Source organism: Saimiri boliviensis, chromosome 13, assembly GCF_048565385.1.
Source record: "Saimiri boliviensis isolate mSaiBol1 chromosome 13, mSaiBol1.pri, whole genome shotgun sequence".
NCBI classification, from domain to species: Eukaryota; Metazoa; Chordata; class Mammalia; order Primates; family Cebidae; genus Saimiri; species Saimiri boliviensis.
In genome coordinates, this window is record NC_133461.1 from 107,430,953 (window position 1) to 107,457,377 (window position 26,425).

Here is a 26,425-nt window from a genome sequence, read left to right on the forward strand (position 1 = left end):
TAAATGTAAATGGGCTAAATGCCCCAAACAAAATACAAAGACTGGCAAATTGGATAAAAAGTCAAGACCCACAGTGTGCTGTATTCAGGAAACCCTTCTCACGTTCAACGACACACATAGGCTCAAAATAAAGGGGTGGAGGAAGATTTACCAAGCAAATGGAGAGCAAAAAAAGCACGAGTTGCAATCCTAGTCTCTGATAAAATGGACTTTAAACCAACAAAGATCAAAAGAGACAAAGAAGGGTATTACATAATAGTAAAAGGATCAATGCATCAAAAAGAGCTAACAATCCTAAATATATATGCACCCAATACAGGAGAACCCAAATACATAAATCAAGTTCTTGATGACATACAAAGAGACTTAGACTCCCACACTATAATAGTGGGAGACTTTAACACCCCATGGTCAATATTAGATCAACAAGACAGAAAATTAACAAGGATATCCAGGACTTGAACTCAGACCTGGAGCAAGAAGACCTAATAGACATCTACAGAAATCTCCACAGAATATATATTCTTCTCAACACTGCATGGCATCTACTCTAAAATTGACCACGTAATTGGAAGTAAATCACTCCTTGGCTAATGCAAAAGAATGGAAATCACAACAAACAGTCTCTTAGACCAAAGTGCAATCAAATTAGAACTCAGAATTAAGAAACTAACTCAGAACTGCACAGCTTTAAGGAAACTGAACAACTGAATGTCAACTGGATGAACAATGAAATGAAGGCAGAAATAAAGATGTTCTTCAAAACCAATCAGAATGAAGACACAACATACCAGAATCTCTAGGACACATTTAAAGCAGTGTCTAGGGGAGATTTTATAGCAATAAATGCCCACCAGAGAAGTGAAAAAACATCTAAAATCGACACTCTGTCATCAAAATTGAAAGAGCTAAAGGAGCAAGACCAAAAACAAAGCTAGCAGAAGACGAGAAATAACTAAGATCAGAGCAGAACTGGAGGAGACAGAGACATAAAAAAAAGCTTCAAAAAGTCAATAAATCCAGGAGCTGGTTTTTTGAAAAGATCAACAAAATAGACAGACTGCTAGTCAGGTTGATAAACAAGAAAAGAGTGAATAATCAAATAGATGCAATAAAAAACAATAAAAGGGAATATCACCACAGATTCCACAGAAATACAAACTACCATCAGAGAATACTACAAATAACTCTATGCACATAAACCAGTAAACCTGGAAGAAATGAATAAATTCCTGGACACTTGCACCCTTCCAAGACTAAACCAAAAAGAAGTTGAAACCTTGAACAGACCAATAACAAGGGCTCGAGTTGAGGCAGCAATTAATAGCCTACCAACCTAAAAAAGTCCAGGTACAGAAGGGTTCACAGCTGAATGCTACCAGACAAAGAGGAGCTGGTACCATTCCTTCTGAAACTATTCCAAAGAATACAAAAAGAGGGAATCCTTTCCAAATCATTTTATGAGACCAACATCATCCTGATACCAAAACCCGGCAGAGACTCAACAAGAAAAGAAAACTTCAGGCCAATATCCGCGATGAACATATATGCAAAAATCTTCAATAAAACACTGGCAAACTGATTACAACAGCACATCAAAAAGCTTATCCATCACGATCAACTAGGTTTCATCCTGGGGATGCAAGGCTGGTTCAACATATGCAACGTAATTCACCACATAAACAGAACAGCTCAAGGAAATATGACAGGACAGAAACAGATGGAGAAACATTCCATGCTCATGGTTAGGAAGAACCAGTATCATGAAAATGGCCATACTGCTCAAAGTAATTTATAGATTCAACCGTATCCCCATCAAGCTACCAATGACCTTCTTTACAGAACTGGAAAAAAACACCTTAAACTTCATATGGAACCAAAAGAGCCTGCATAGCCAAAACAATCCTAAACAAAAAGAACAAAGCTGGAGGCATCATGCTGCCTAACTTCAAACTATACTACAAGGCCACAGTAATCAAAACAGCATAGTACTGGTACCAAAATAGAGATATAGACCAATGGAACAGAACAGAGGCCTTGGAAGCAATGCAACACATCCACAACCATCTGATCTTTGACAAACCTGACAAAAATAAGCAATGGGGAAAGGATTCTCCGTTTAATAAATGGGATTCCCTGTTGGGAAAACTGGCTAGCCATGTGCAGAAAGCAGAAACTGGACCCCTTCCTGACACCTTACACTAAAATTAACTCCAGATGGATTAAAGACTTAAGCATAATACCTAACACCATAAAAACCCTAGAAGAAAACCTAGGCAAAACCATTCAGGACGTAGGCAGAGCTAAGGACTTCATGTCTAAAACACCAAAAGCATTGGCAACAAAAGCGAAAACAGACAAATAGGACCTAATTAAACTCCAGAGGTTCTGTACAGCAACAGAAACAATCATTAGAGTGAACCAGCAACCAACAGAATGGGAAAAAATTTTTGCAATCTACCCATCTGACAAAGGGCTAATATCCAGAATCTACAAAGAACTAAAACATATTTACAAGGAAAAAAGAAACAAAGTCATCCAAAAGTGGGCAAAGGATATGAGCAGGCACTTTTCAAAAGAAGACATACATGAGGCCAAGAAACATATGAAAAAATGCTCATCATCACTGGTCATTAGAGAAATGCAAATCAAAACCACATTGAGATACCATCTCACACCAGTTAGAATGGTGATCATTAAAAAATCTGGAGACAATAGATGTTGGAGAGGATGTGGAGAAATAGAAACACTTTTACACTGTTGGGGGAATGTAAATTCGTTCAATCACTGTGGAATACAGTGTGGTGCTTCCTCAAGGACCTAGAAATAGAAATTCCATTTGACTCAGCAATCCCATTACTGGGTATATACCCAAAGGATTATAAATTGTTCTATTACAAAGACACATGCACAAGTATGCTCACTGCAGCACTGTTTACAATAGCAAAGACCTGGAACCAACCCAAATGCCCATTGGTGATAGACTGAACAAGGAAAATATGGCACACATACACCATGGAATACCATGCAGCCATAAAAAATAATGAGTTTGTGTCCTTTGTAGGGACATGGATGAATCTGGAAACCATCATTCTCAGCAAATTGACACAAGAATAGAAATTCAAACACTGCATGTTCTCACTCATAGGTGGGCGTTGAACAATGAGAACGCATGGACACAGGGAGGGGAGCACCACACACTGGGGTCTGTTGGCGGGGAGTAGGGGAAGGATATTGGGAGACAGGCTGGCTCGGGAGGGATAACATGGGGGAAAATGCCAGATATAGGTGAGGGGGGGATGGAGGCAGCAAACCACATTGCCATGTATGTACCTATGCAACAATCCTGCATGTTTTGCACACGTACCCCAGAACCTAAGTGCAATAAAATACATATCTATATATAATGAAATTTTAACTAGAGCACTACAAAAATAATAACAATTAAAAATACATTAACAGAGCAAAAAAAAAAAGAGCTACACAAAAAGAAAAAACTAAGCGAGCAAGAAAATAGCTTACTTACATCCAAGGTAAGTTTAGGAAAATTCATAGCTTTCATGTTTCTGACTGTCCAAAAAGTAAAATCACAAAAATACAAGAACAGGTGTAATACCTGCATAGAAAATTCGTGTACTAAAAAGCCCACTTCATTTAAATATAAGAATGGTATGTTGAATGCCCATGTGCCAGCTGCAGAAAAACCTGTTTCATGCAAATGAAATACAAACCTGTGCTTCGATGATTTGCTAAATATATTATATTTTCTTTATTTTTTGGCAAATCTCCATATAGCAATATCTAAAAGATAAAACAAAAAAAATTACTTTGATATTTTAAAATATCTGCTACTGTAATATACAAAGACAATGTGAAGAAATTGACAGACAAATGATGTGAGTATTTCCATCCATGATTGACAAAAATTAGATTTCTCACAGGAGCCTCAGAGATCATAAATAGCTCATGTACACAAAACAGTTATGTATAGACAGGTTAATGGTCATAAATTAAAATCGAATAATCAATATGCTCATGAGAAAAATATAGCAAGCATTTATTGATTGCTAACAATACATAAAACACTGATCTTAAGACAAATCTTCCTTCAAAGAGCCTACAATCAATCTAGTAAAAGAGCCAGACATGTCTTCAGGAACTGTAATAAGACATCATGCAAATACTATGAAAATACAGTACTTTTTCATGTTTTAAATTTTGTTTTTTCTTTTTTCAGGAAACTAGAAGGACACCCAACCTTTTTTAAAGAACTGTAAACTGCAGAGCAGAAGGATTATCATTAGGTGGAATTTTGGCAGATGAGATGAAGGAAAATGTTCATGAAAATAAGAACGAATGGAAGCAGTAATGCTGAAGGCCTTTGGGTACACAGGCAGTGTCACAGGTGATGAGCAAGAAGACTGGAAGGGTGGTTCTGAACTGGAATGCCAGAAGTCTTTTGAATTCCATGCTAAGGATTAAAACTTTATTCTGTAAGTATGAGAGAAACATGGTTCCATGATTAGGACTCACTTCGTCTCCACCAAGAACAGAATTTAAGAAAAGGGCAACTTGCAGTATGAAGGAGGAGCTGGTGAGAAGCACGCAGTGGGCCTCTGGTCCACCAGCCAGTTTATTTTTAAACTGGGTGGGGGGTACACAGGTGTTCAATGTACCTCTATTAGTCTTTCTGTTGTTTTGTGTGTCTTATATATTTTAAAATAAAATTTTAAGGAAACTGGGAGTACACTTGTAAAGACTTAAAAGGAAATGGCTGCTAACAATGTTTATTCAGGACATTTTTATTTCTGTATCTTGTAATCATGGATTATGCAAGATTATCAATTAGCTAAGGCTTTTTAGGTCTATCTTTTCCATAAGTATTATCTTTTGGTTGTGACACTATTTATTAATATCTTGCAAAGAGAAAAAAGAGAGGGACAATTAACCCGACAACTTTGTAGATAAATGCACCTAGATAATATAAAGTTCTGGAAGCCAGAGATGTGACTGAGGTTTCCATTACTTTCCTTAGAAACTGCACAGTGCTATGTACATACTATGTTTAAATATTTGCCCAATGAGTTTTTATTAATAAAGTTTATTGATGGCATAAATTAGTAAAACCAATAATTTGATCTGTTCAGAGTTAAAAGTGACATCCTGGCTTGTGAGTAAATCCCCATTCTCTTACCAAGAAGCCAGAATTGCATCAAGACAATTGCATTTGCACTGATTTAAAAGTTTTGCACAGGCCAGGCATGGTGGCCCACGCCTGCAACCCCAGTGCTTTGGGAGGCTGGGAAGGAATGGGCAGGCAGAGGCAGTGAGGCAGAGTGGGAAGGTCTCTTAAGCCCAGAAGTTCAAACCCAGCATGGGCAGCACAGCCAGACTCTGTCTCTACAGAAACATAAGAAGATTAGCCAGGCATGGTGGTGAGCACCTGCCCACACTCCCTCAGAAGCATCTAGAACACGCTGGACACCTAATAACAAGTCCCTAGCTCCTTATGGCCTATGCACTCCTCCATGGCCTGATCAATTTTCTACCCTGAGAGCCTAGCGCCAAGCTGGTTTTTCACAGATGTTTACTAAATTATTGTTTACACTTTTGTTGCCAGTAGATAAAGCTGTATCTGATTTTTAACATAAAGGTAATTTTGGAATGAACATAAATAAAATAATTTAAGAGGACCAGTGCCTTTTTAAAGGCATCGTTCTGTAAATCTAGTACTCATTTTTAAAATCACATTACTTGCTTCTATGAATGTATCCTACAGATAATTTGTCACTTCAAAATAAGGCACATGAAAACATATGGCTTTTCTTTTTGCTTTTCATAACTCTTTAAGTTCATTATAATTGATTCTTCATGATTATTTAATTTTAGGTTCATCCACTTTTTAAAAACTCATCACACATCCCTTTACAGAAAAAAAAAAAAAATTCTCTTTCCATTGATTAATGCAGAGGCTGCCAATAAAAATGATTTTTGAATAATTATCTTCATTGCAAATGAAAAACTATTCTGCTTTAGTCAAACAAACTTATTTATCTTGCACAAACTGGCTTTCACAAGAAGACCTGGATTAGATGTGGACTAGTTTCACCTTACCTTGATCACATCTGTGTTGTTTTAATTTGCTCCCATGATATATAAACTGCCTAAAGACTCTTTTAATCTTAAAAACAGGTAGTAATATGGAATCTAAATTAATCACATGCCTCCAAATCACAATGTCACAGAGACATATACAGTATTCATGCTGTATATTTATATTCTTTTCTAAGAATTTATATTATATTCTTTATATTCTTCATTTATCTCAATAATGTCCATTTGCCTTCTGCATGCAAAACTTGAAATTTTTTTTTTTAAATTTTCATTGTCGGTAAGTATATGTGATGCTGTTGAAAGGGATCAGAGAATATGTTACACCAAAACAAGCTACTTTGGCATAAGGATTATTATGAGCTGAAGGCAGCTGAGAAACAGCAGATACAAGAAGAGTTCTCTGTCCTCTCCCTAACTGCTTAAGGCATGGCATACATTTGCCTGTGTAAAGGTGATAAGAATTTCCATTGGTAAAGGTGTTTCCCTGTCCCTTACTGGGAGACCAAAACTGGCAAAATAAATCTGCACAGCAAACCTTATTACTATACATTTCCTAGTCATCTTCCTATAATTTGCCACCTCGGGAGCTGAAACTCTCTTTTCCTTTTACTAGTTTTCTTTACAATTTATCATCCTTTGTTAAAAATCACATACAAACCCCCTTTAACCAAGCACAGAGGGGCACACCTATAGTCCCCAATACTGAGGAGGCTCAAAAAGAAGAATTGTTTAAGTTCAGGAGTTTGAGTCCAGCCCTGGCAACATAGCAAGCAAGACCCTGTCTCTTTAAAATACAGATAAAAATAAAAATAAAACACTCCTTTGAGTTTTATTTCCCAAGGACTCTGTGCATATAAAAATATTAATATCAACAAAATGTGCATTTCTCATCTCCTGTTAATCTCTTAATTCACAAGCCCTAGCTACCTTAAGAAGGTAGAAGAACGCTTTACTCTCTCCTGTACTGTAATGTAAGAGCCACTGAGAGGTAGGCTCTAAAGTACCGGACTTGAATTAAGACTTGAATTTGAGTCCTTATCCATCACTTTACGATGAGAACTTGGGCAAAACGCCCAACTTCTTCATACCTATTTATTTGCCTGTAAAATGACTGTAATAATCTTAACTGCTCCTCCTAGGGTTGTAGTGAAATAAGTGAAGCCATGTAAACTACTTCACACAACACCTAGAACATAGTAACCATCTAAAATATGTTAAACTGTCATTATTATTATCCAATGAAATGGATTTTTTTTTTTATTAAAAACTGTGTTAAATGATTAATGGATAGGAGAAATCGCTAGTCTATTTCTCCCCACAAGAAGTCTTTGATTACATAGATGTACAGCTATAAAGAATTTCAATTTGAATAAGATTACATATACAGTTTACACTGTTTATAATCACTTGAACTTTTAAATGTATTTTTATGCCAACAAAATATATTACCAGTTAATCATAAGGTTTCTGCTGTAAAATATACAAAAACCATAGTCTTTTTCTACTCAGTTTAAAACATTTCATTGAATAATAAAATTATTATGCCCTTCTGAAATAAGATCAAAATAGCAAATAGCTACTTACCCAATAATCAATAAAAACACAATTATCATGCAATATTTAAATAGAACCTAACAGATGACATAGTTCTTTTCTTTCTTTTGCTTTCTTTAGCAAAGCCTTTTTCATAAGCTTTCAAAACAGCATGTCACAAGCAAAAAATGTTATGACTAGGTGTTTGGACCATCATGGCTCACTGCTCTCTCATTGTTCTTACCATATCTAGTGAATAAACTCGCTGACTGCATTCAATGAGACACATGGCTGTTTCCACAGTAATCATAATGATAAAACCCTAGTTCTTCAAACTCCAGCATTGCAAGAAAACAACAATGGGTTTTTCCTTGCCGGCCTTTTTATTTTGTACATGACAAACAAAACCCAGAAAGTCACTGCATCATCAGGGTCTCCACGGTCAGGCCAACCTATGTAATGGAACTCAGTGATGGAAGAGTCTATCGTTTCTCTCTTTGTTAAACAGCAGTGTGATCTTCCTGAAGATAAAGGCAGTGCTTCCTCCTTCTGAATGGCAGATGGCTTGCATCCACAGGATGAACTTCCTGTGGGTTCTGGCCAACATTGGTGTCATTTAACTCTTCCTCATTAAACTTATGTGGTCAACAATACAACCATGGAGGAGCCTTATTCCCAGGTCATCTGCCAAAAATCTGTTCAAGTGTGTGGTAATGCCCCTTGACAAGCACTGTTCTGATTTATAATGCTGCGATTGCACTGATGCAGTCTTCACTACCTTTTAAAATAACCCATGTAACATGATAAGCCAAACTATCTCTGTATTTCTGGAAAGATTCCAACGTAATCTGGGAGCAGATACTGTCATTCCAAATTTTTTCTGATAAGTTGATCAAACTGTGTCAAGACTGCTCCAGCAATAAGCCCTCGGCTAGCTGGATCACGACTCCCACAGGAAGTGATCATGCTGATGGACACTATCTAGTGGGGCTTTCTCCGGAATGTACTGGCAATCTGTCTCATTTTCCAGCATTTCTTCCGCTACTTCATATGTGGCATTAGGTAGAACTAGAAGCATGAGTTCCCCAGAATGTCACTCACAGTTAGGTTTAATAAGCAGGACAACCCAGTCATGGGTGTGTTCTGTAATGTCCGAACCACTGATCAATACAACTTGGTCTTCTCTTCATTCACTCAAGGGTCACAGAGGTAAAAGGTGTTCCTGGTGCTTCTCAGGACATGATCACAGACACACCTTCTGATCATATCCCCCTTTATATTGACTCCAAACTTTCCACTTTCATCAGGTTCACTCTGATTAGAACAAGATTATCACGCAGAATATCACCATTAGAAGTAGACTTTTTAAGAGAAGATGGAACATCAATGTTTCATTAATACGATCTTCCAGATCTTGTTGGAAATGTAAATAATGAATTTGGTTCCAACTGTTTTTCTTAGATTGTTTGGGTGGTAAACCTGGAGGCTGTCCATCTCCAGGGGTCTCTTGTAATGGTGATGAATCCAGAATGATGCTATTAGCTTGTGCTGATAATAGTGATCTCTGATTGACAAATACTTTGGAGGAAGTGTGAACCACATAGTTTACCAAATGACCAACCGAAGATAGTCATAACCAGGTTCCCTCTTGTATGAATGCAGAATTCTAACGATTAAGAATTCCTGTTCTAGGTGTCAACTGTGATGGAAGACTTTGTGTTTCTAACCTTTTCAACAGATGTTGAATTCCTGCTTACTACTTCCCAATGTATTAATTTCCAAGCCACTGGCCTACCTGAGGATCCTATAAGCAGTCTGTCTGCCTTTTCTTTGCCATACTGAACTAACTGAACTTCAGTTCTCCCGCTGTGCACTAGGAATTTTGAACCGAATATAAAACAGTGTGCAAAAAAATTCTTTCTAGCAGGAAGTGGTCTGCCCAAACAGAAGAATATGTGATGTCCTGCACTTGCTTTCCACAAATTTTTACATGCTCTGTAAGTCACCATATTAAATCCTGATAATCTTTCTCTAGATTTATGCATTTTTCAGAGTTGAACAAAAAACCGTTTGCACTTAAAACAAATTTTTACAATCTTCAACCCTGGAAAGGTACTCGTTCGTAACCTGTCATAAATCAGAATTCCTCCCGACATCATTCCAATCATAATTTCATTGTTACTTTGATCCCTCGCAAAGTGGAATTCAACTCCGCAGAGTTCTAAGGTGTGTTTAGGTAATTAACTTCTGCTTCTCAAGGACATAAACATATATGTTGCTGATGTAATTTTACAATTTCCTTTTCAAAAGTTTGAGGATGATCAGGAATGAAAGAATAACCTGATAGGTGGCCTACCAAGTTCTCTGACTGCAGTTTCCAAGGTTAGCCCGAACAGCAAATGAAGCTAAAAGGGTAGCAGTATGGTAAAGACAGGGCAATGTTCCAGTACGAATGTCTTGTTAAATTTGCAAAAAATACTAGTACTGGGCTAACCATGGAATCATCAGCCACCTGTAAATTAACAGTCTTGTTCAGTAAAATCAGGATGCTTGCAGACTACATCTAACAGAACTTGCCACAGCTCATGTTTATTTGCACTGAAAGCTTCTCACAGTGTTTTCCAGAAAGATGCTACCAACCACCTCTGTAGGCTGTCTGTCTCAGGCCAACTCTGTGCTCGTACATTGTAGATTGTAGGTTCTGCCAGCAGGATATTGGAAATGTGAGGTCATGACTTATACAGGTCTTCATATCACAGCTGCATCCTCTCAGCTGAAGAAAAAAAGCATCAAACCAGGCAGTGATGGGGAACAGCATGTATGCTCTACATACGTGTTGGGGGGTTGCATGTGTGCAACCACGTCATGCTGTGGAGCTGCCATGGCCTGTGCTGCCCAGGAGGGCCAGCAAGTTATTTCTCATACACTCAGCATGCATGTGTCTCTTGGTACTGCCCTTATTTTATATCCTATTTGTCTTTGGTATTGTTCTTATTTTAGAGGGTGTGTTTTTTCTATGATGCACCAGTCACTGAGCTAGGTAGTTTCACATACTATCTCATTTTGCCTTCAAAATAACATGGCAAAAAGTACTGTATGTAAGGATGAGAATCTTGAGATTAAGAAGTTGACACATACTCCAGATGACATATGGAATGACAGAGAAATAGGAATTACACCCAGGTTTCTCACTCCAAGATCCCCAAATCTTTTGACTGTGACAAAACTATTCTCTGCAAAAATTTCAAATAAAAAATGTCAAGTGAGAAGGCTTCTCATATATTAGAAGTGTATGCATTTTTTTTTTCACTTTTTATATCAACCACAGAATTATAAGGAACCTGTTAAAAAAGTAAAAACCACCAACAAAAAAATTTCCTACATAAACACAAATTAAGACCAGAAGCAGCACAATATGTACGTGCACCAGGAGCTGGCATTCACTGTATTACATGCAACTTTCAGGTGAATCACCTGCTTATCTATGCAGCAGCCCCCACCCAGTTAACCATTTGGACACAGTTGTATTCCTCATTTCCTCAGTTCCTTGTTAATGTCTTTAATTTGGGAACTATCTCAGTACACATTCAAGTTTTCTTTTAAGTGACATCTTTTGGCACTGCTAAATTACGTGTTACTTTAGGGTAGAGACTGTATTTTATCCATCTAGAACATTAGCATCTATTAACAGTATGTGGTTAGCACTTAGTACATGGCTGGGACTTAATACGACTCTCCTGTCCAGGTATCATCACCCTCAATTCTTTCTGCCCCAGTAATTCTCATACCAAGATGGAGCACAGTAAAGTTGTCGTCCAAATATATTACTTACACTTATACACATATACGGTACTCTAAAAATCTCCAAGCAACACATTCTTATTTGGGGTTTTCATTTCTGGTGCCTACAGACAAATAGAAGAAACAACATAAAACCTTGGAGAATTGCATAGGTTCAAAAACTACAAAAAGTACCGGTTTTTATTCACAAGTAAACCAAGGTTTCTCTGTATTGCTGACTGTTTCAGAATTTGTTTTATAACTTTGCTCATTCTGCCTTACTCTTGAGGGTAGAGTTAATGTTTCTTCCTCCTTCATCTTTTAAAGAAAAGAATGAATTGGACTCACTAGACCTGTGTACCCCGTTAGATCAAAACTTATCAACTAGTAATGCCATTCAGGAATTTCCATCCCTTAAAAGTGAGATTCATCCACATTTCCATAGACAACAGGCTAGAATCCCCTAGAGTACTCCACCTTTTTTCTTTTGAGACATGGTCTCACTCTGTCACCCAGGTTGGAGACTCCATCTCCCATGTTCAAGTGATTCTCCCACCTCAGCCTCCCAATTAGCTGGGACTACAGGCACAAAACACCATGCCCAGCAAATTTTTGTTTTTGGTAGAGATAGGGTTTCACAACGTTGGCCAAGCTGGTCTTGAATGCCTGACCTCAAGCGATCCACCCACCTTGGCTTCCCAGAGTGCTGCGATTACAAGTGTGAGCCACACCATGCCCAGACTACTCTGCCATTTTTGTTAAAAGAAAAAGTAAAATCAAGTCATTCTCCCTTTATTGCCATCTTCAAGAGGTTACAAGGTTGCGGAGGGGATGATACATACATTAAAATATGCTAATGTTATGTTAGTATGCTACATGTTAATATTACATAAAAGTTACCCTGACATTGAGATGGGGTGAAAGCGTGACAGATGGGGAAGAGCTGGGCTTGACTTGGAATTCCAGAGAGGAGCCGTCCAATGTGGGGAGGGAAAACCTAGACTAGAATGAAACTAAGGAATGGAATAGTTAACCAGGGCAGAACTTAGAGAGCCTTGAATGCCATGCTTCAAACACTTCATGTTATTAACTGAACACCTCTTTTCCCTAAACATCCATGTTCAAAGTAAAAATTCACAGTAGTTCCTATAGGCTTCTCCACTAACCCAAGCAAAGAGTTACTTTAAAAAGTTGCTTTATCTCTGTACAGCAAAGCTAATAAACATGCTCGAATTTCAGTATTATCCTACATTGTAACTGTCAGTTCATGTCTTTCCTAGATGAATACCTTGAGAAATAGGGATCTCACTTCAATCAATATAATCAGTGTCAGACAAAGCATCTTTAGAAAATGAATGCTCGAAACTCAACTGTTTTGCACTAAATCCTGGCTACATTACAGATGTGAATCCTTGTCTGTAAAAGAGGAAGGACGGTGCCTACCTCGTAAAGACGAAATTATTTACATAACAGAACAAAATTTGCACACAGCAGCACTCACTAAATGCAACTGTGTTACTAACCCACCATCTTCCTTTTCCTCTACTTGCAATCACAAAGCTCTATCAGCTACCACTAAAATAGATCTGGAATTCTTTTCAGTCTCAACGTCCACTCTTTCTACTCCCCTAACCATCATGTCTCACCTGGATGACATTACCTTTCAAGCTTGATCTTTTACAGAGCTCCACACAAATGTCATTTGCTCAGGAAGATTTTCCACCCCCTACCTCTAACCCACCAGGCTAAACAACCTGGCATGGCACAGTAAATTTTAATTTTCTTGGTATTGTTTGTCTTCCCACACTAGAATGTGACCTCCATAATGGCAAGTACACTGTCTATTAAACATTGTATCTCTTAATACCCAGCACAGCACCTGGAACAATGTGCACATAGGAATATCACAGGGACTAAGGGAGTAATACTAGGTTGTAGAGATCCCTTACTGAAAAGTCATTACTTAGTATTGAATTGTCCAACTACTAATATCAACCTCTAGTTAAAGAAACCATAATAAAATGAGAAAAGAGTAAAGGAAAAATTAACTTCTGTTTCCACTGAAGAAGTGTCAGCTCTACAAAATTAGACGAATTTACCAAAAAGGGAAAGTACACTAGGTATATAAGGAGTGCTGTTTTCCCTTACCTTCCGTCGTAACGGCACAGAGGTATCCCCAAAGGTACACGGGTATATTTCATGCTACAGTACTAAAAAAACTCAACTAAGAAGTTCATTTAACTGAAGAATCTTAACACAACTCACACACTTACTTAACTGCTCTTGGCAGAAATCTAAAGTTACACATCAAACTGGTACATACCTGGGAAAGGTGTACACAGTGTAGGAGTAGGGGAAACTTTAACTTTCTCAAAATATTGTGGCTTTATTTCATATGTATATTTATAACTGCATCTGTATATAATTGCATGTATATATTATATCTGTGATTTTAAAATAGAAAAGTAAGTCATTAAAAACCTATACACAAATGCAACCTGAAATAACTGGTTTGTTCACAGAGGTTTATAAAGTGTAAAAACAGAATTCTAATTGCATTTCTTTAGGATTTTCCTATACGTCTAGTAAGTGAACCCACTCTCTAACAAGAATTTAATTGTGTTAGACTGGAATTGTATTAGACTGGGAAATGTTTAATTTCCTATAGTAAAAGTTTTTATTATTCTGCTTAAACAAGCAAACACAGAGACAAACCCAAACCTACACAGTCCTATTACTCTCAGCTAAAGTGAAAGAAGTAATTTAAGATCTATTTAAGGTCTTCGTTGAATGATGAATATGCAGAGAAGAGTAAAATTAAGGATGCAAGCTACAATTTGTATTCTCGTTAGGACTACAGATATTAGAGAAGACCCTGGGCAATACTATGGCAGAAATGCAGAAAGAATATACACGTGTCATAGAGGGGAATAGTAGACTAGATGACTTGTAAGGTCCCTTCTCCAATTCTAAATAAGCATGTTTCATTCTAATGAATGGGGTCCTTTTACAGCAAGATTCAGAATACAAATTTAACTCATCAAGAGCTTAGGACTAGTTTGATAAGCAGTGCTACAAAAAGATCCAATGGTCACTAGATTAAAAGCCTTGACTGTTTCTGAGGAACTTGAAACAATGTTTCAGTTAAAAGTATGAATCGGCTGAACATCAAGGTATAAATCAGTGAATCAAGGACAGATCACTTGAGCGCTGGAGCTTGAAACCATCTTGGGCAACATGGAAGAATCTTATCTCTACCAAAAAGGAAAAAAACAAAAATTAGCTCAGCATGGTGCTGGGCACCTGTAGGGAGGTGAAGTGAGGCTGAAGTGGGAGGACCACTTGAGCCCAGACACAGAGGCTGCAGTGAGTGGGGACTGCACCACTACACTCCAGTTTGGGCAACAGTGTGACATTCTGCTTCAAAAAAAAGTATGAATCCTTAGACAAGTTAAGAGGGTATTACAGAAATGTCAAAATCTTAAATTTTTTATCTTCTTTCTTGTGTTTTTCAAACTCTTTTACAAAGCAGATCAACTGAAAACCTAAGTTTATTTTAAACTTAAGACTGTGCATTTTCTTGTTATATTACACTAGCATTTTGGGAAGGGGAGATTAGCAGTCAGAGTCATGTAATGTAAAATACATTCTGAAGTAAATTCCAAGTGTTACCTACTAATTTAAACAAGATAAATTGGTAATTAAAATATTAATTGGGGCAGGGCATGGTGGCTCACATCTGTAAGCCCAGCACTTACAGGTCAAGGCAGAAGGATCACCTGAGTCCAGGAATTTAAGACCAGCCTGGGCAACATAGCACGACCCCATCTCTACAAAAACTTTTAAAATTTAGCTAGAAATAATGGCATGCCAACTGCTCAGGAGGATCACTTGAACCCAGGCATTTAAGCCTGCAATGAGCCATGATGGTGTCACTGCGTGACAGTCTGGGTGACAGAAGAAGACCATGACTCAAAAAACCCCCAAATTTGAAGACATTCTTTTAACTTCTAACGGCTTCACAAAACATGCTAAAAAGATTTTTCATTATTTCTCATAAATATTACAGTTATTGTTTATGCAGCTATCTCAACATTTAGGATATACCTAGATCCTGAGGACAGAATTCTAGGCTATAAACTAAGATAAATCTAGTTTCACTTCAACTCATGATTACAGAATTTAAGCTAACTTCATTCCTTTTTCATGAGTCCTACCCACTCCTTTGCCAGTACTCCAACTTTCCTTTTAATTTCCCCTAAATTTTCCTTAAACTCCAGCTAAAGGATATACACATAGCCTCTTATTCTGAGTATCAAAGCATTCCATATTCAAGTTACTTCCTATCCTACAGATAGGGCTTTTCAGTGGTAAACAAACCAAATACCAGTATATTCACCATATTACACATAATAGTCTTAGCTAAGAAGTTATATTACATTTATAAAGATTTCTTATTTCCATATATATGACATATATATTATATGCATATATCATATACATATATGTATACCTATATATAACATATACATATATATATTATATATATATATAATCACAAGATATAATTTCAGAATCAGCTAAGGATTAAAAGAGTATCAAAATATGAATACGTTATTACATGGAATATAGACTGGTTCTTAAAAGTTAATCAAATGCTCTGTTTAAGGGACATGTAAAGGTAAATCTGTAAATAAGAAACTAAAAGATTATGGAAAAGAAAACTTATTACAGAACAAAAGCAGGTTCTCTGTTAAAGAAAGCAGAGACCAAAATGATTTCATACGTAAATACCTAAAGCAATAAGGCAAGTTAAACTAAGAAATAACTACAAAATACCGAATAGATGAACTATGGAGTTCATTATTGTGGTGGGTTAAATGGCAGCCCATTTTAAAAATGTGTCCACATCCTAAGCCCTGTAACCTGTGAATGTTTTCTTATTTGGAAAAAGGATCTTTGTAGTTATAATGAAATGAAGAATCTTGAGATGAAGAGATCATCCTGGATTATCCAGGTGGACTCTAAACCCAATAACAAGCATCCTTCTAAGAGAAAGGGAGGGTGAAATGTGAGACAGAAGAGGCCAGGGCCAGGATTGTGAGGCCAGGCTGAAGTGACCCTGGCCCCAAGCCAACGAATGCTGCCAGTCAAGAGAAGCTGAAAGACACAAGGAATGGATTCCCCGCTGGGGCCTCCGGAGAGAGTACAATCGAGCCTACACCTTGATTTCAAAGTGCTGGCCTCCAGAATCACAAGACAGTAAGTTTCTACTATTTTAAGCCACTTAGTTTGAGGTGATCTGTTTTGGCAGCACAGGAAAGTAACGCAAGTACTTGAATCAATGATCTGTGCTTGGCAGGTAAACCATAGCTTACCTAGTAAAGAGATTTAAGTTGATTTTCAAAAAGCCTCAAACTGTGAAATACATAAAACTTATAAAATGCTTATTACTCATTCTAAAGAAATAAATGGTGAAGAAAGTACCCAGTTGAGTTTCAGTACTAATGAGAGACTCTGAAAGGACCTAAAAGGATAAACAAGTTATAAAGAATAATTTTAGTAGCATTGACTGAAATATTTCTCTATTTCAGAGATACATATAAAAATAAAGTAGTGAAATTACAGAAGAAAAAAATGATATTTACCTAGACTCCAAGGAAAATCCAAGTAAACTTGTTGGAAGCAGGTTTGCCTGCCAAGCACAGATTACACATTTCATGGACCTACTACATCTCTTTACCTCAAAAATTCTAGGCAAAAGAAAATATTCTGCAAGAACTACTATGAACCATTCATTTTTCAAACCTGTAGTTGAAAGGCATAAAAATGTCACTAAAAAAAAAAAAAAAAAAAACTTTAATTTAAAAATGCCTCTTTGATGTATACAACAAACCTTTTATTTAAAAACTTAGAACCTCTTAAATTACAACTCCCTTCAGAAATGAGTCAACAATATTTTCTACAGAACAAGAGAATCATCACCAGCCTTGCAAATGAAAGCTGATAAAAAATTTTCAAGAAAAAAAGAGTATTGTGACAAAACAAGAAAAACAAGCTAAAAATTGTAATCAAAACATCTCAGTGACAAAGTCAATGGTAAAAAGTCATAGGTAAAAAATAAGGTGACAGAACATCACTATAACTCTTGTTCCTTTGGGTCTTATATTTGGAGACAGCCATTTATTCCTCTATTGATTTAATCTTGAAGGAAACAATCAAAAATATTGAAAGGTAGCACTGGGTACACAGGAAATCTAGATTCCAGAAAAAGACCCTAAGAAATTCAAAATATCCTTCTCTCTATTACTAAACAGAAAATAACTCTTTGCCCGCCTCCAAACAATAAAAACAAAAATGTAGGAAAAAGAAACTCTTGGTTTTAAATTTGTATTAAATGTATTCATAACCTGAATTTGATGATCATTGAGCAATCAGTTATAGGATTCCTAAAGAACTTCATCAAGGAACACACAGTAAACAAAATTTTGAATTATATGTAAGGACCCTCAGGCAACCTTTCACAAATGTATGAAAATTAGTGCTGGATGCTAGTTCCTTTTATTTGAATGGCGGGGGACGACATTAGATTAAATGTTTTAAAAATCACTTGCTGGAAAATCAAGAAGCAAATTGGAGCTCTGCAGTCAGCAGTATATAAGGTAAAGTATGTAATTTCAGAAACACTAAGTTTTACAGTCATTTTAAAAAATAAGAAATTGCCAAACAAAGCATCCTTCAATGGTATATTCTGCATCATACTGTGTGGGAGACTCTATACTCTTTGAACAAAAATAACATAACCCAGCGCAGGTAGAATTACTTTTTTAACAGGAGAATGACTTTGTGTTCTGAGCTTATATCCCAGCCCAGGCCAGCTGTCATATGATGTGAAAGTAAAAACTTCATCATGATAATGATCATGTATTTAGACAAACTTGAAGTTATCATGTAAAGGAAAAAAATAGCCTGAATTATTGCGATTTTTAAATCAGGCTCATTTTAAAACTCAATTACCCGGAAACCACGGTCTAGAACAGCAAGGAGACAGGGATACTGACTTAAATGGAGACCCTGGCCTCTCCTAATTCCTTCCCGGCAAACAATTTGCAACTGGGGCCATCAAGGGTCCATCAGCAGTGCAACTGCAAACTAAATATAGTAGCTGACCACAGGGTAAAAACAGCTGCTCTAAGTGGAAAAAAAAAAAAAAAAAAAGTTAGACAAAATGATACCGTCCCATTTTCCCCATCCCACCCTAACCCTACCAAGAAAAGTAAAAGAGGACTAAGTGGACATCAGGAATAACCAAGAATATAGCTGTTCTTTCAAACTGAGAAATAAAAGGAAAAGTCACATTTGTAATTTTTTTATAACATTTCAAGTATCTACTGTTAAGAGGGCCTTCTACTTTTATGGTTTGTTTCTCAAATGTAACCTACGAATCCAAACTACAAAGAAACAGTAGCAGAAAGAAAGCAATCAGGCAACAGATCACCGACACAATTAAGCTCAGTTAAAACTGGCAACAATTGTATCTAGTTAGGCTTCTACCGTAACAAATGTATTCATTTCCTCGTCCAGCTTTCACTTGTCCTGGGGGGAAGAATACAAGACAGAATTGTACTTCCGTTTCAAGAGAAGGTCATTGTAAAAGCGCACTTCGGAGGGCAGACATCTACGGGCTGTTCCAACATGCCCACCTCTTTGGACCAAAGACCAGAAACTGCCAAACGCGTGTCCTATTTAAAACGTGCATCTACACCCACTTTGCTAAGCAGCATCAGACCCGGGCGAGGGGCGGGGAAAGCGGCGGCTGGTCCCACTTGTAGCCTCGGAACCACGCAGCCACCGCTTCCTAGAGAGCGATCTCCGCGGACCCGCAGGAAGCAGGAGCAGAGAGAGGGCGGGGAGGCGGCACGTGCTCTCCCGGCTGGGTCCGCCGCGCCGGCCTGGCGACCCTCGCCACCTGGGGGGAGCTCCCCCGGGAGCTCGGATGAACGCCGAGGCCCGGGAGCGGGAGGCGGCTCACCTGGACCCCGGTGTAATTCTCGAAGAAGAAGAGCACCATGCTCTGGTAGACGCAGTAGAGCCGATCGTCCAGCGCCTGGTAGAAGCGGGAGGGCAGAAAGGCGGAGAGCAGCCGCCAGACCCCCCAAGCCAGCACGTAGGTGGGCGCTGTGCCCAGGAGCACGACGCTGGGCAGCAGGTAGCGCATGGAGTACGTGTGGAGCACCAGGGACAGCAGCATCTTCTCGGCTCCTCGGCAGCCCGCTCCGCCTGCGTTCCCCGCCCGCCGCCCGGGCCTGAGCCGCGGCCAGCAGGCGGCCAATCACCGCTTGGGCCCGGGCCGCCGCGCCCGCCACCCGCTCCCAGCCTCCGCCCCCAGCCGCATGGACTGCGCCGCCGCCGGGAACGGGGTGGGCGACTGCGGGGCTGGGTGCGCTGCTCGCGGCGGCGAGGCAAGGGCACCCGCGGCCCTCCGGCTCTACGGCTCAGGGGCGCTCACACCCCATGACCCTCAGCCACAGCCACATCCCCCCCCTGCCGGGGGCGGGGCTCCGCGGCAATAACACGCCTTCTGATTGGTCTCCCGTTGCCATAGTTCCCCATCGGCGACAATAACACGTCTCCTCAGTGGTTGACTTTGGCCAACAGTTGCCGCACAAAGTGCCTACCGAGCACGCGGGCAGCCCGGCTCCGGCCACTGCGCATGCTCCCCAGCTGTCCCTGCTGCAGACTGGCAGAGCTGGGTGAGCGGTTCCGGCCGGAGGAGGGTCCAGGTGCCTCTTGTTCTGCTTCCCCGGCCGGACGTGCGTTCGGGCAGGCCAGAGGGTCGCTGGAGCTGCCTGGAACGTGCATCTCCTGCCCGCAGGCCCCTGGGCGCCGGGGAGCACCCAATTAGAGCAGAGAGAAAGGGGGTGCTAGCGTTGTCAGAGGTCCCAGATTGTGTGCAGCTCGGGTATCCCCATCTGCTCACTGCGGGTCCTCAGCACTGGGATGCCGCCGCCTCAGCTTCCCCTCTGCGTGCGCAGCAGCCCTCACCGCCCGTTTCTCTCCACCGGGGTGTTGAAGAATTAGGTTTCGTGTTTTTCCCATAACAGCAGTGAGGATCATTACAAGTTTATGCGTGGCCGAAGAACCATCCCACAAAGATATTTTTATACTGTTTATTAGACCTTTTCAATATTCACCCTTGCTTGATTTCTCCAGAGCCTGTTGGACTTGTTTTTGATTTTTTTTTTTTTTAATAAGGAGCCTCATTTTTTTTTTTCTGTAATGATTAAAGTACTTGGGTGTACATGTAGAACCCATAAAATACATACTTCTGTAGCCTTCACTAAAAGCTAGGAAGGCTGGGTAGCTGTTTTGTTGATTTTAAAGCAGATCCACGGGCTTTCTGGATACTTCCCCCACTTTGGCTGCAGTAAAAATGGTTTAATATGTAACACTTTTCAAGGGTAGTTTACTTTAAAAGAATGCCAAATGCTTTTACCTTAAATACATATATATTATATAGTATATATATATATATTTCCTGCCTAATGGAAGCCTGTGCTACCTTTAGGCAGAACAGCATTTCAATGGAAAGTTTTAATCGGGGCCAGGATGGTTGCTTTCTTTATACATGATTAACATCAAGTAACATCATTGGTGGCTGGTGACCTTTGGGGATAAAGCCAGGTGAACAGAGATCTCTCAAGTAACAAGTATTTGAGGGCCAGCAGGAAGCATTACACAGTAGAAAGAGCTTCTCTACCTTTCTGTGGCTGTCATTGCCCTACATTGTAAGAACTAGGTTTAGTACTGGAGGGGAAAAGTCACAGGTGTGGACAATGTGCACAACTAATGGTCCTCACACTTTCTTTAACTGAGACCAGACATCCCCTATGCTAGAACAATGTGTGAAAAGATAAAGCAGGTTCTGTGCTCACATTAGGATTGCTGTGTATAAAGTCAATAAATACATGTTTCCGTGTAAATTTGTTACTGTGAATTACCCCAGATTACTGTTAGTCACCAAGTTGTAAACTTTTGTGCAATGTTTGGCATGGAAACATGGAACTGAACTTTCTCCTGTTCCCTTTTTATCTTCAAACCCAGCTCCTGACTTTTACAATTATTCTCTGTGCTGCTTACTTCCTCTCCTCCTTTGAACAGTCACAGATCCACCCTCCCTTTCTGCCACGACCCGTCTCTGTTCTCTCTCTCTCTCTCTCTCTCTCTCTCTCTCTCTCTCTCTCTCTCTCTCTTCCTTCCTTCCTTTTCCATGCAAACCTCTTGAAAATCAGTCCCCACCCTCTGCCTCCTTACCCTGTACTTTGGTTGAGCCCTTGGCAGTCTGATGACCTTTTCCACCCCTCTACCAGAATGATGCTTCTTTCAGAGCACAGCTGACTTCCTCTTCTGTATACCCTGCTGGGCACCAGTGGAACAGTGAAAAGCAGATTCTATGTGTTCCTGGTATATTTAACAAGGAGTTACCTGTGGGATGAAAAGGGGACATTCGTGGTTCTGTGGGAGCATATATCAAGGCAATCTAATTTAGTATGGGAACAAGGAAGACTTTTCAGGTAAAATGATATTTAAAGTGACGCTTGAGGGAGTTAGTGGGCCCTCCAAGGGAGAATGGCACATTTGAATGCCTGAAGCTGAGAGAACATCGTATTCTCATGAATAGCATCAGAGTGGGCCATAATGGTCTTTTTTAAATTTGTTGAGATGCTCTGAAAGAACGCTGTGTATTCCTATCACACATTCTTAAATTGATATTTAAATGTTTTTATCAGCTGGGCGTCATGGCCCATACCTGTAATTCCAGCACTTTGGGAGGTCAAGGAGGAAGGATTGCTTGAGCGATTTGTAGAGTGAGACTTCCATTTCTACAAGTAATTCTTTTTAATTAGCTGGGTGTGGTTGTGCACACCTGCAGCCCCAGCTGCTCAAGAGACCGAGTTGGGAGGACTCGTTGATCCCAGGAGTTCAAAGCTGCTGAGAGCCGTGATCGCACCGCTGCACACCAGCCTGGGCAAAAGAGAAAGACCCTGCCAAAAACAAAACAAAACAAAACAAAACCCACAGACTTTTAATTATAGTCACAAAAAGAAGTAAGTTCTGATGAGTTTTTAATAATGTTGTAAAAATAAAGTGATTACAGAAAAATTTTAAATATATGCAGTGAGTTATAAATACCATGGTGATTTAATACCCCATCATTCATCTCAAAGCTACTTAAGCCATGGACAAGTTGAAAATTTTGCATTGATCATTTTTCTCCCTGAAAATATTTTTATTTCACTTCTGCCACAGGATTCTACCTTAATTGAATATGCTTTATCCCTTAAAGTCTTTTATTGAGTAGACCATATCATTAGGGTTCTAAGAAGCAAATTTTCTTCTGGATTGAACCGTTGCTATTATTAACAACAGACACTTTAATCAATGTATTTCACAAAATCTGATAAGGAATTGTAGGCAAAAAAAGTTTTACTAGAAATGCAACTCTTAGTGGTGCCTTAATTAAATTTTCTCTGTTGGTATCCTCAGGGTTATGCCTTTCTACCTCAGCAAGGCAGCACCACGTTGTAAGATTTGGGATGTGCCAGGTGGGAGAGGAGCCTGACATTATGAAATGTCAGGTGGGTCTGGACTCCAGGAGTCCTCAGGCAGATCAGTTTTAGAAGAGTTGAGATCTGAAAATTGAATCCCTTAAAACTTTTCATGACCGCATGTGTCAGCATTCTCAAGGATACCCGTGCCTCCACTGGAAGATTGTTTTTACAAAAGCAATTGGGGTAAGGAAAGGATGGTAGGAATTGAGTCCGGAAAGGTAGGCAAGAATCAGAACACAGCAGGGTCTTGGGAGACACATAAACATTTTAAGAGTTTATCCTAAATGACAGGGAAGCTACTGAGATTTTAAGGAGAGGAGTGCCATGCTTATATTTGATACTTTTAAGTTGTTCAAGCATTGCGGAGAGTACATTTAAACAGTCTGGAGACATAGCTAGGCTCCCAGGTAGAAAGCATGATAGTAGCTTAGCCTTTGATGGTGACCACGTATGGAGAGAAAAATTAATCCATCATGTACAGCCTTCTTGGAGGGAAATTTGACAGTATGTTCTAAGAATGGACAGTGATGTGATTTGGATCTGTGTCCCTACCCAAATCTCATTTTCAGTTGTAACCCCCAATGTTGGAGGTGGGGCCTGGTGCAAGGCGATTGGATCATGGGGGCAGTTTTCTCATGGATAGTTATCACTATCCCTTTTGGCACTGTCCTCAGGATAGTGAGTGATTCTCACAAGATCTGGTGATTTAAAACCGTGTAGCACCTCTCCCGTCACTTCTGTTCCTGCTCTCCCTTCTTTCCACCATGATTGTAAGTTTCCTGGGGCCTCCCCAGAAGTTGAGCAGATGCCAGCACCATGCTTCCTATATAGCCTGCTGAACCATGAGCCAGTTAAACCACTTTTCTTTATAAATTACCCAGTCTCAGGTACTTCTTTATAGCAATGCAAGAACAGCCTAATACAGATACCCTTAATTAGTCAATCTACTTAAGTGTACATCAGTAGCTCCCCTGTAGGAAATGGCACTGTGAATACACAGTACTGATATGTGACATGGCATGCAGCAGTTGGACAGGAATAAATAGCCCTAAATACACAGTCATGGAAAGATCTTCAAGACACTCGGTGACAAAGCAAGTTGCGGGATAATGCATGCACTATGATCTTATTTCTGTACAAACTAAATATATATTTCTAAATGCAAATGTCTAGAAAGTATTTGGGAAGATACACTGATGACAGCAATTATCTTTTGGGAAGAAGAGTAAGATCACATGAAGGTCAACTGGACTTTCTGTATCGTGTCAGGTTTTTGCAAGGAACTACTGATTTAGCAGACTCAGTGCCTTTTAGACACCCCACATCACGCTGGGTGTCAGAGACCATGACCTTGAGCAGAAAAGGCCCAAAGGTGATCCTTATGATCTGAGTTGGGGTGAACGGCGAGTGAGGTTTACTTATTACACAGACTATTAAAAATGAATACAAACAAATTAAAAAAAAAAAAAACCCAAGGTTGACCTTTTGTACAAAGCAGCTACCAGGTGTGATCCACAGGAGTTAGTTGACTGGTGGTGACAGAGGAAGAGAAAGAAAGGAATAAAGAAGCCTTTCAGGTTTCGTGCTTGACTAATGGGCAGAATTTGGTTTCACCCACTGATGGTATGGCAACAAGTTTTATAGGGTATGGAACTTACTTCTACAAAATTAGATTTGAATATGGATATATATTTAGAGTGAGAAATCAGAAATTTTTCAAAGCTAACATACCACTGTTTAAAACTCAATGTGTTGAATTTTTCTTTTTTGAGGTCTCGTTAGTTCTTATTACCTATTCATGAATCAGGTAGCATCTCATCCATAAAATAGAGCGAGCTTCCTGAGCTGAGCAGAGGACGTGGGCTTTGTAAGCTGAAGAGGGTTAAAGAAGCAGAAACTGAACAAAAAGCACATTGGTCATTTCAAAGTTACTCTCCTTATGTGGCTGAGACTTCTTTATCATGCCAACTCAGGTAAGTTGAACCCTGCCCTGTTTGCTGTAAGTCTTCTGGCTTGTTTTTTTTGTTTGTTTGTTTTTTGAAAACCGGCCCATTTTAAAGTTTAGTTTGATTACATGGCATCTAGCACTGTTATCACACAATTAGACATTGCCCAGGATATACAAGTAGCAATTTTATCCCTGGGCAAATGGCACAGGCATCCAGTGTGCCAATGGGGGACAGTGTCAAATTTCCCAGTAGTGCTCTGTGTTCACAGCTTGAGCTGTTGGGATCAGAAAGAGATTTCTGCCACCGTGGAGGGCATTTTGTATTTGGTCAGCTGTCTGCCCTTTTGGCCAAGAGAAGTATGATTAGGAGAACATAAACAATACAGCATGGGTGGGCTCGAAAATTGATGATGCTAGGGACATAAATGCATAGGTGGAATTGTCCTTGACTATAGGTATAAATATAGACATAGCTCTTGATGATAGATAGACTGATTGCTTGAGTCCTTGAATACACACACACACACACACACACACACACACACACAGTCTAGTGCTCCTAGGCTGCAAAACTGAGCAGCATGTTACCATACTGAATGCTGTAAGCAATTGTAACACAATGGTAAGTATTTGTATATCTAAACATAGAAAAGATATACTAAAAATAAAGTATAAAATATTTAAAATGGTACACCTGTATAGAGCACTTACCGTAATTGGAGCTTTCAGGATGAAGTTGCTCTGGGTGAGTCAGTAAGTGCTGAGTGAATGTGAAGGCCGAGGACATTACACTACTGTAGACTTCATACACACTGTACATTAGATTCCTATTTTTTTAAATAAAGTAATCACACTACTATGTTACAATGGCTATGACGTTTTGGCTAGGTGATAGGAATTTTTTGGCTTCACTATAATCTTACGGGACCACTGTCATACATGCAAATGTGGTTGACTGAAATGTCAACCATATTTGACATTTCCAGCACATAAGCGTACCGGAGGAAATATAGGATAATAGTTTTTAAATCTTTAAGATTTTGCTTGGGATGATGCTAAGATCAATAGTCATTACAAAGTATTGATTCTCAAAAGATCTTGAAATCTCCACAGAGCTGAATAAACCCACTGTTTTTATATACAAATTAAAGAGTGTTCAGCCTGGGCACCATGAGATCTCAGCATGCTTCTGAGAACATCCAAACTGAATTTCTGTGAACTCAGGCCTGGGAGGTAATTAAAGAAAGCTGTAGCATAATCAGTTGTGTTGTAAATTGATCTTCCTAACTGGCAGAAGAAGGGTGCTGAACTGAATGTCCTACCCTTCGATGCAAAAGGAAACGCATATCTCAGTGAATGGAAAGATCTTGAACTAGAATACCTTCTATCAAGCCATGAACAACTTCAGACTGGAGCCAGTACTCTGCCTCTCTTTGAT

General features: G+C 39.3%; 2 protein-coding genes and 1 long non-coding RNA gene across 4 annotated transcripts in view; 1 reads left to right on the forward strand and 2 right to left on the reverse strand.

Annotated features, from left to right (window-relative positions):
- Nucleotides 1-5,541, forward strand: part of LOC141580887 (uncharacterized) — a 69,601-nt gene extending 64,060 nt beyond the window's left edge. Inside the window, exon 3 of the long non-coding RNA XR_012513334.1 lies at nucleotides 4,238-5,541. This is a non-coding gene — a long non-coding RNA (uncharacterized LOC141580887). The remainder of the gene's footprint in view (nucleotides 1-4,237) is intronic.
- AGPAT5 (1-acylglycerol-3-phosphate O-acyltransferase 5) overlaps nucleotides 1-19,981 on the reverse strand; it is a 59,249-nt gene extending 39,268 nt beyond the window's left edge. The window contains exons 1-2 of the mRNA XM_003944599.4: nucleotides 19,460-19,981; nucleotides 3,732-3,801 (exon numbers count right to left, since the gene is read on the reverse strand). Of these exons, the coding sequence (XP_003944648.1) occupies nucleotides 3,732-3,801; nucleotides 19,460-19,678 (289 nt within the window). The 5' untranslated portion in view covers nucleotides 19,679-19,981. The remainder of the gene's footprint in view (nucleotides 1-3,731; nucleotides 3,802-19,459) is intronic.
- Nucleotides 3,732-26,425, reverse strand: part of MCPH1 (microcephalin 1) — a 312,577-nt gene continuing 289,883 nt past the window's right edge. For both annotated transcript variants that reach the window (XR_012513049.1, XR_012513048.1), the window contains exons 15-17: nucleotides 22,238-22,472; nucleotides 21,742-21,912; nucleotides 3,732-3,801 (exon numbers count right to left, since the gene is read on the reverse strand). The gene's annotated coding sequence lies outside the window, so the exon portion shown is untranslated. The remainder of the gene's footprint in view (nucleotides 3,802-21,741; nucleotides 21,913-22,237; nucleotides 22,473-26,425) is intronic.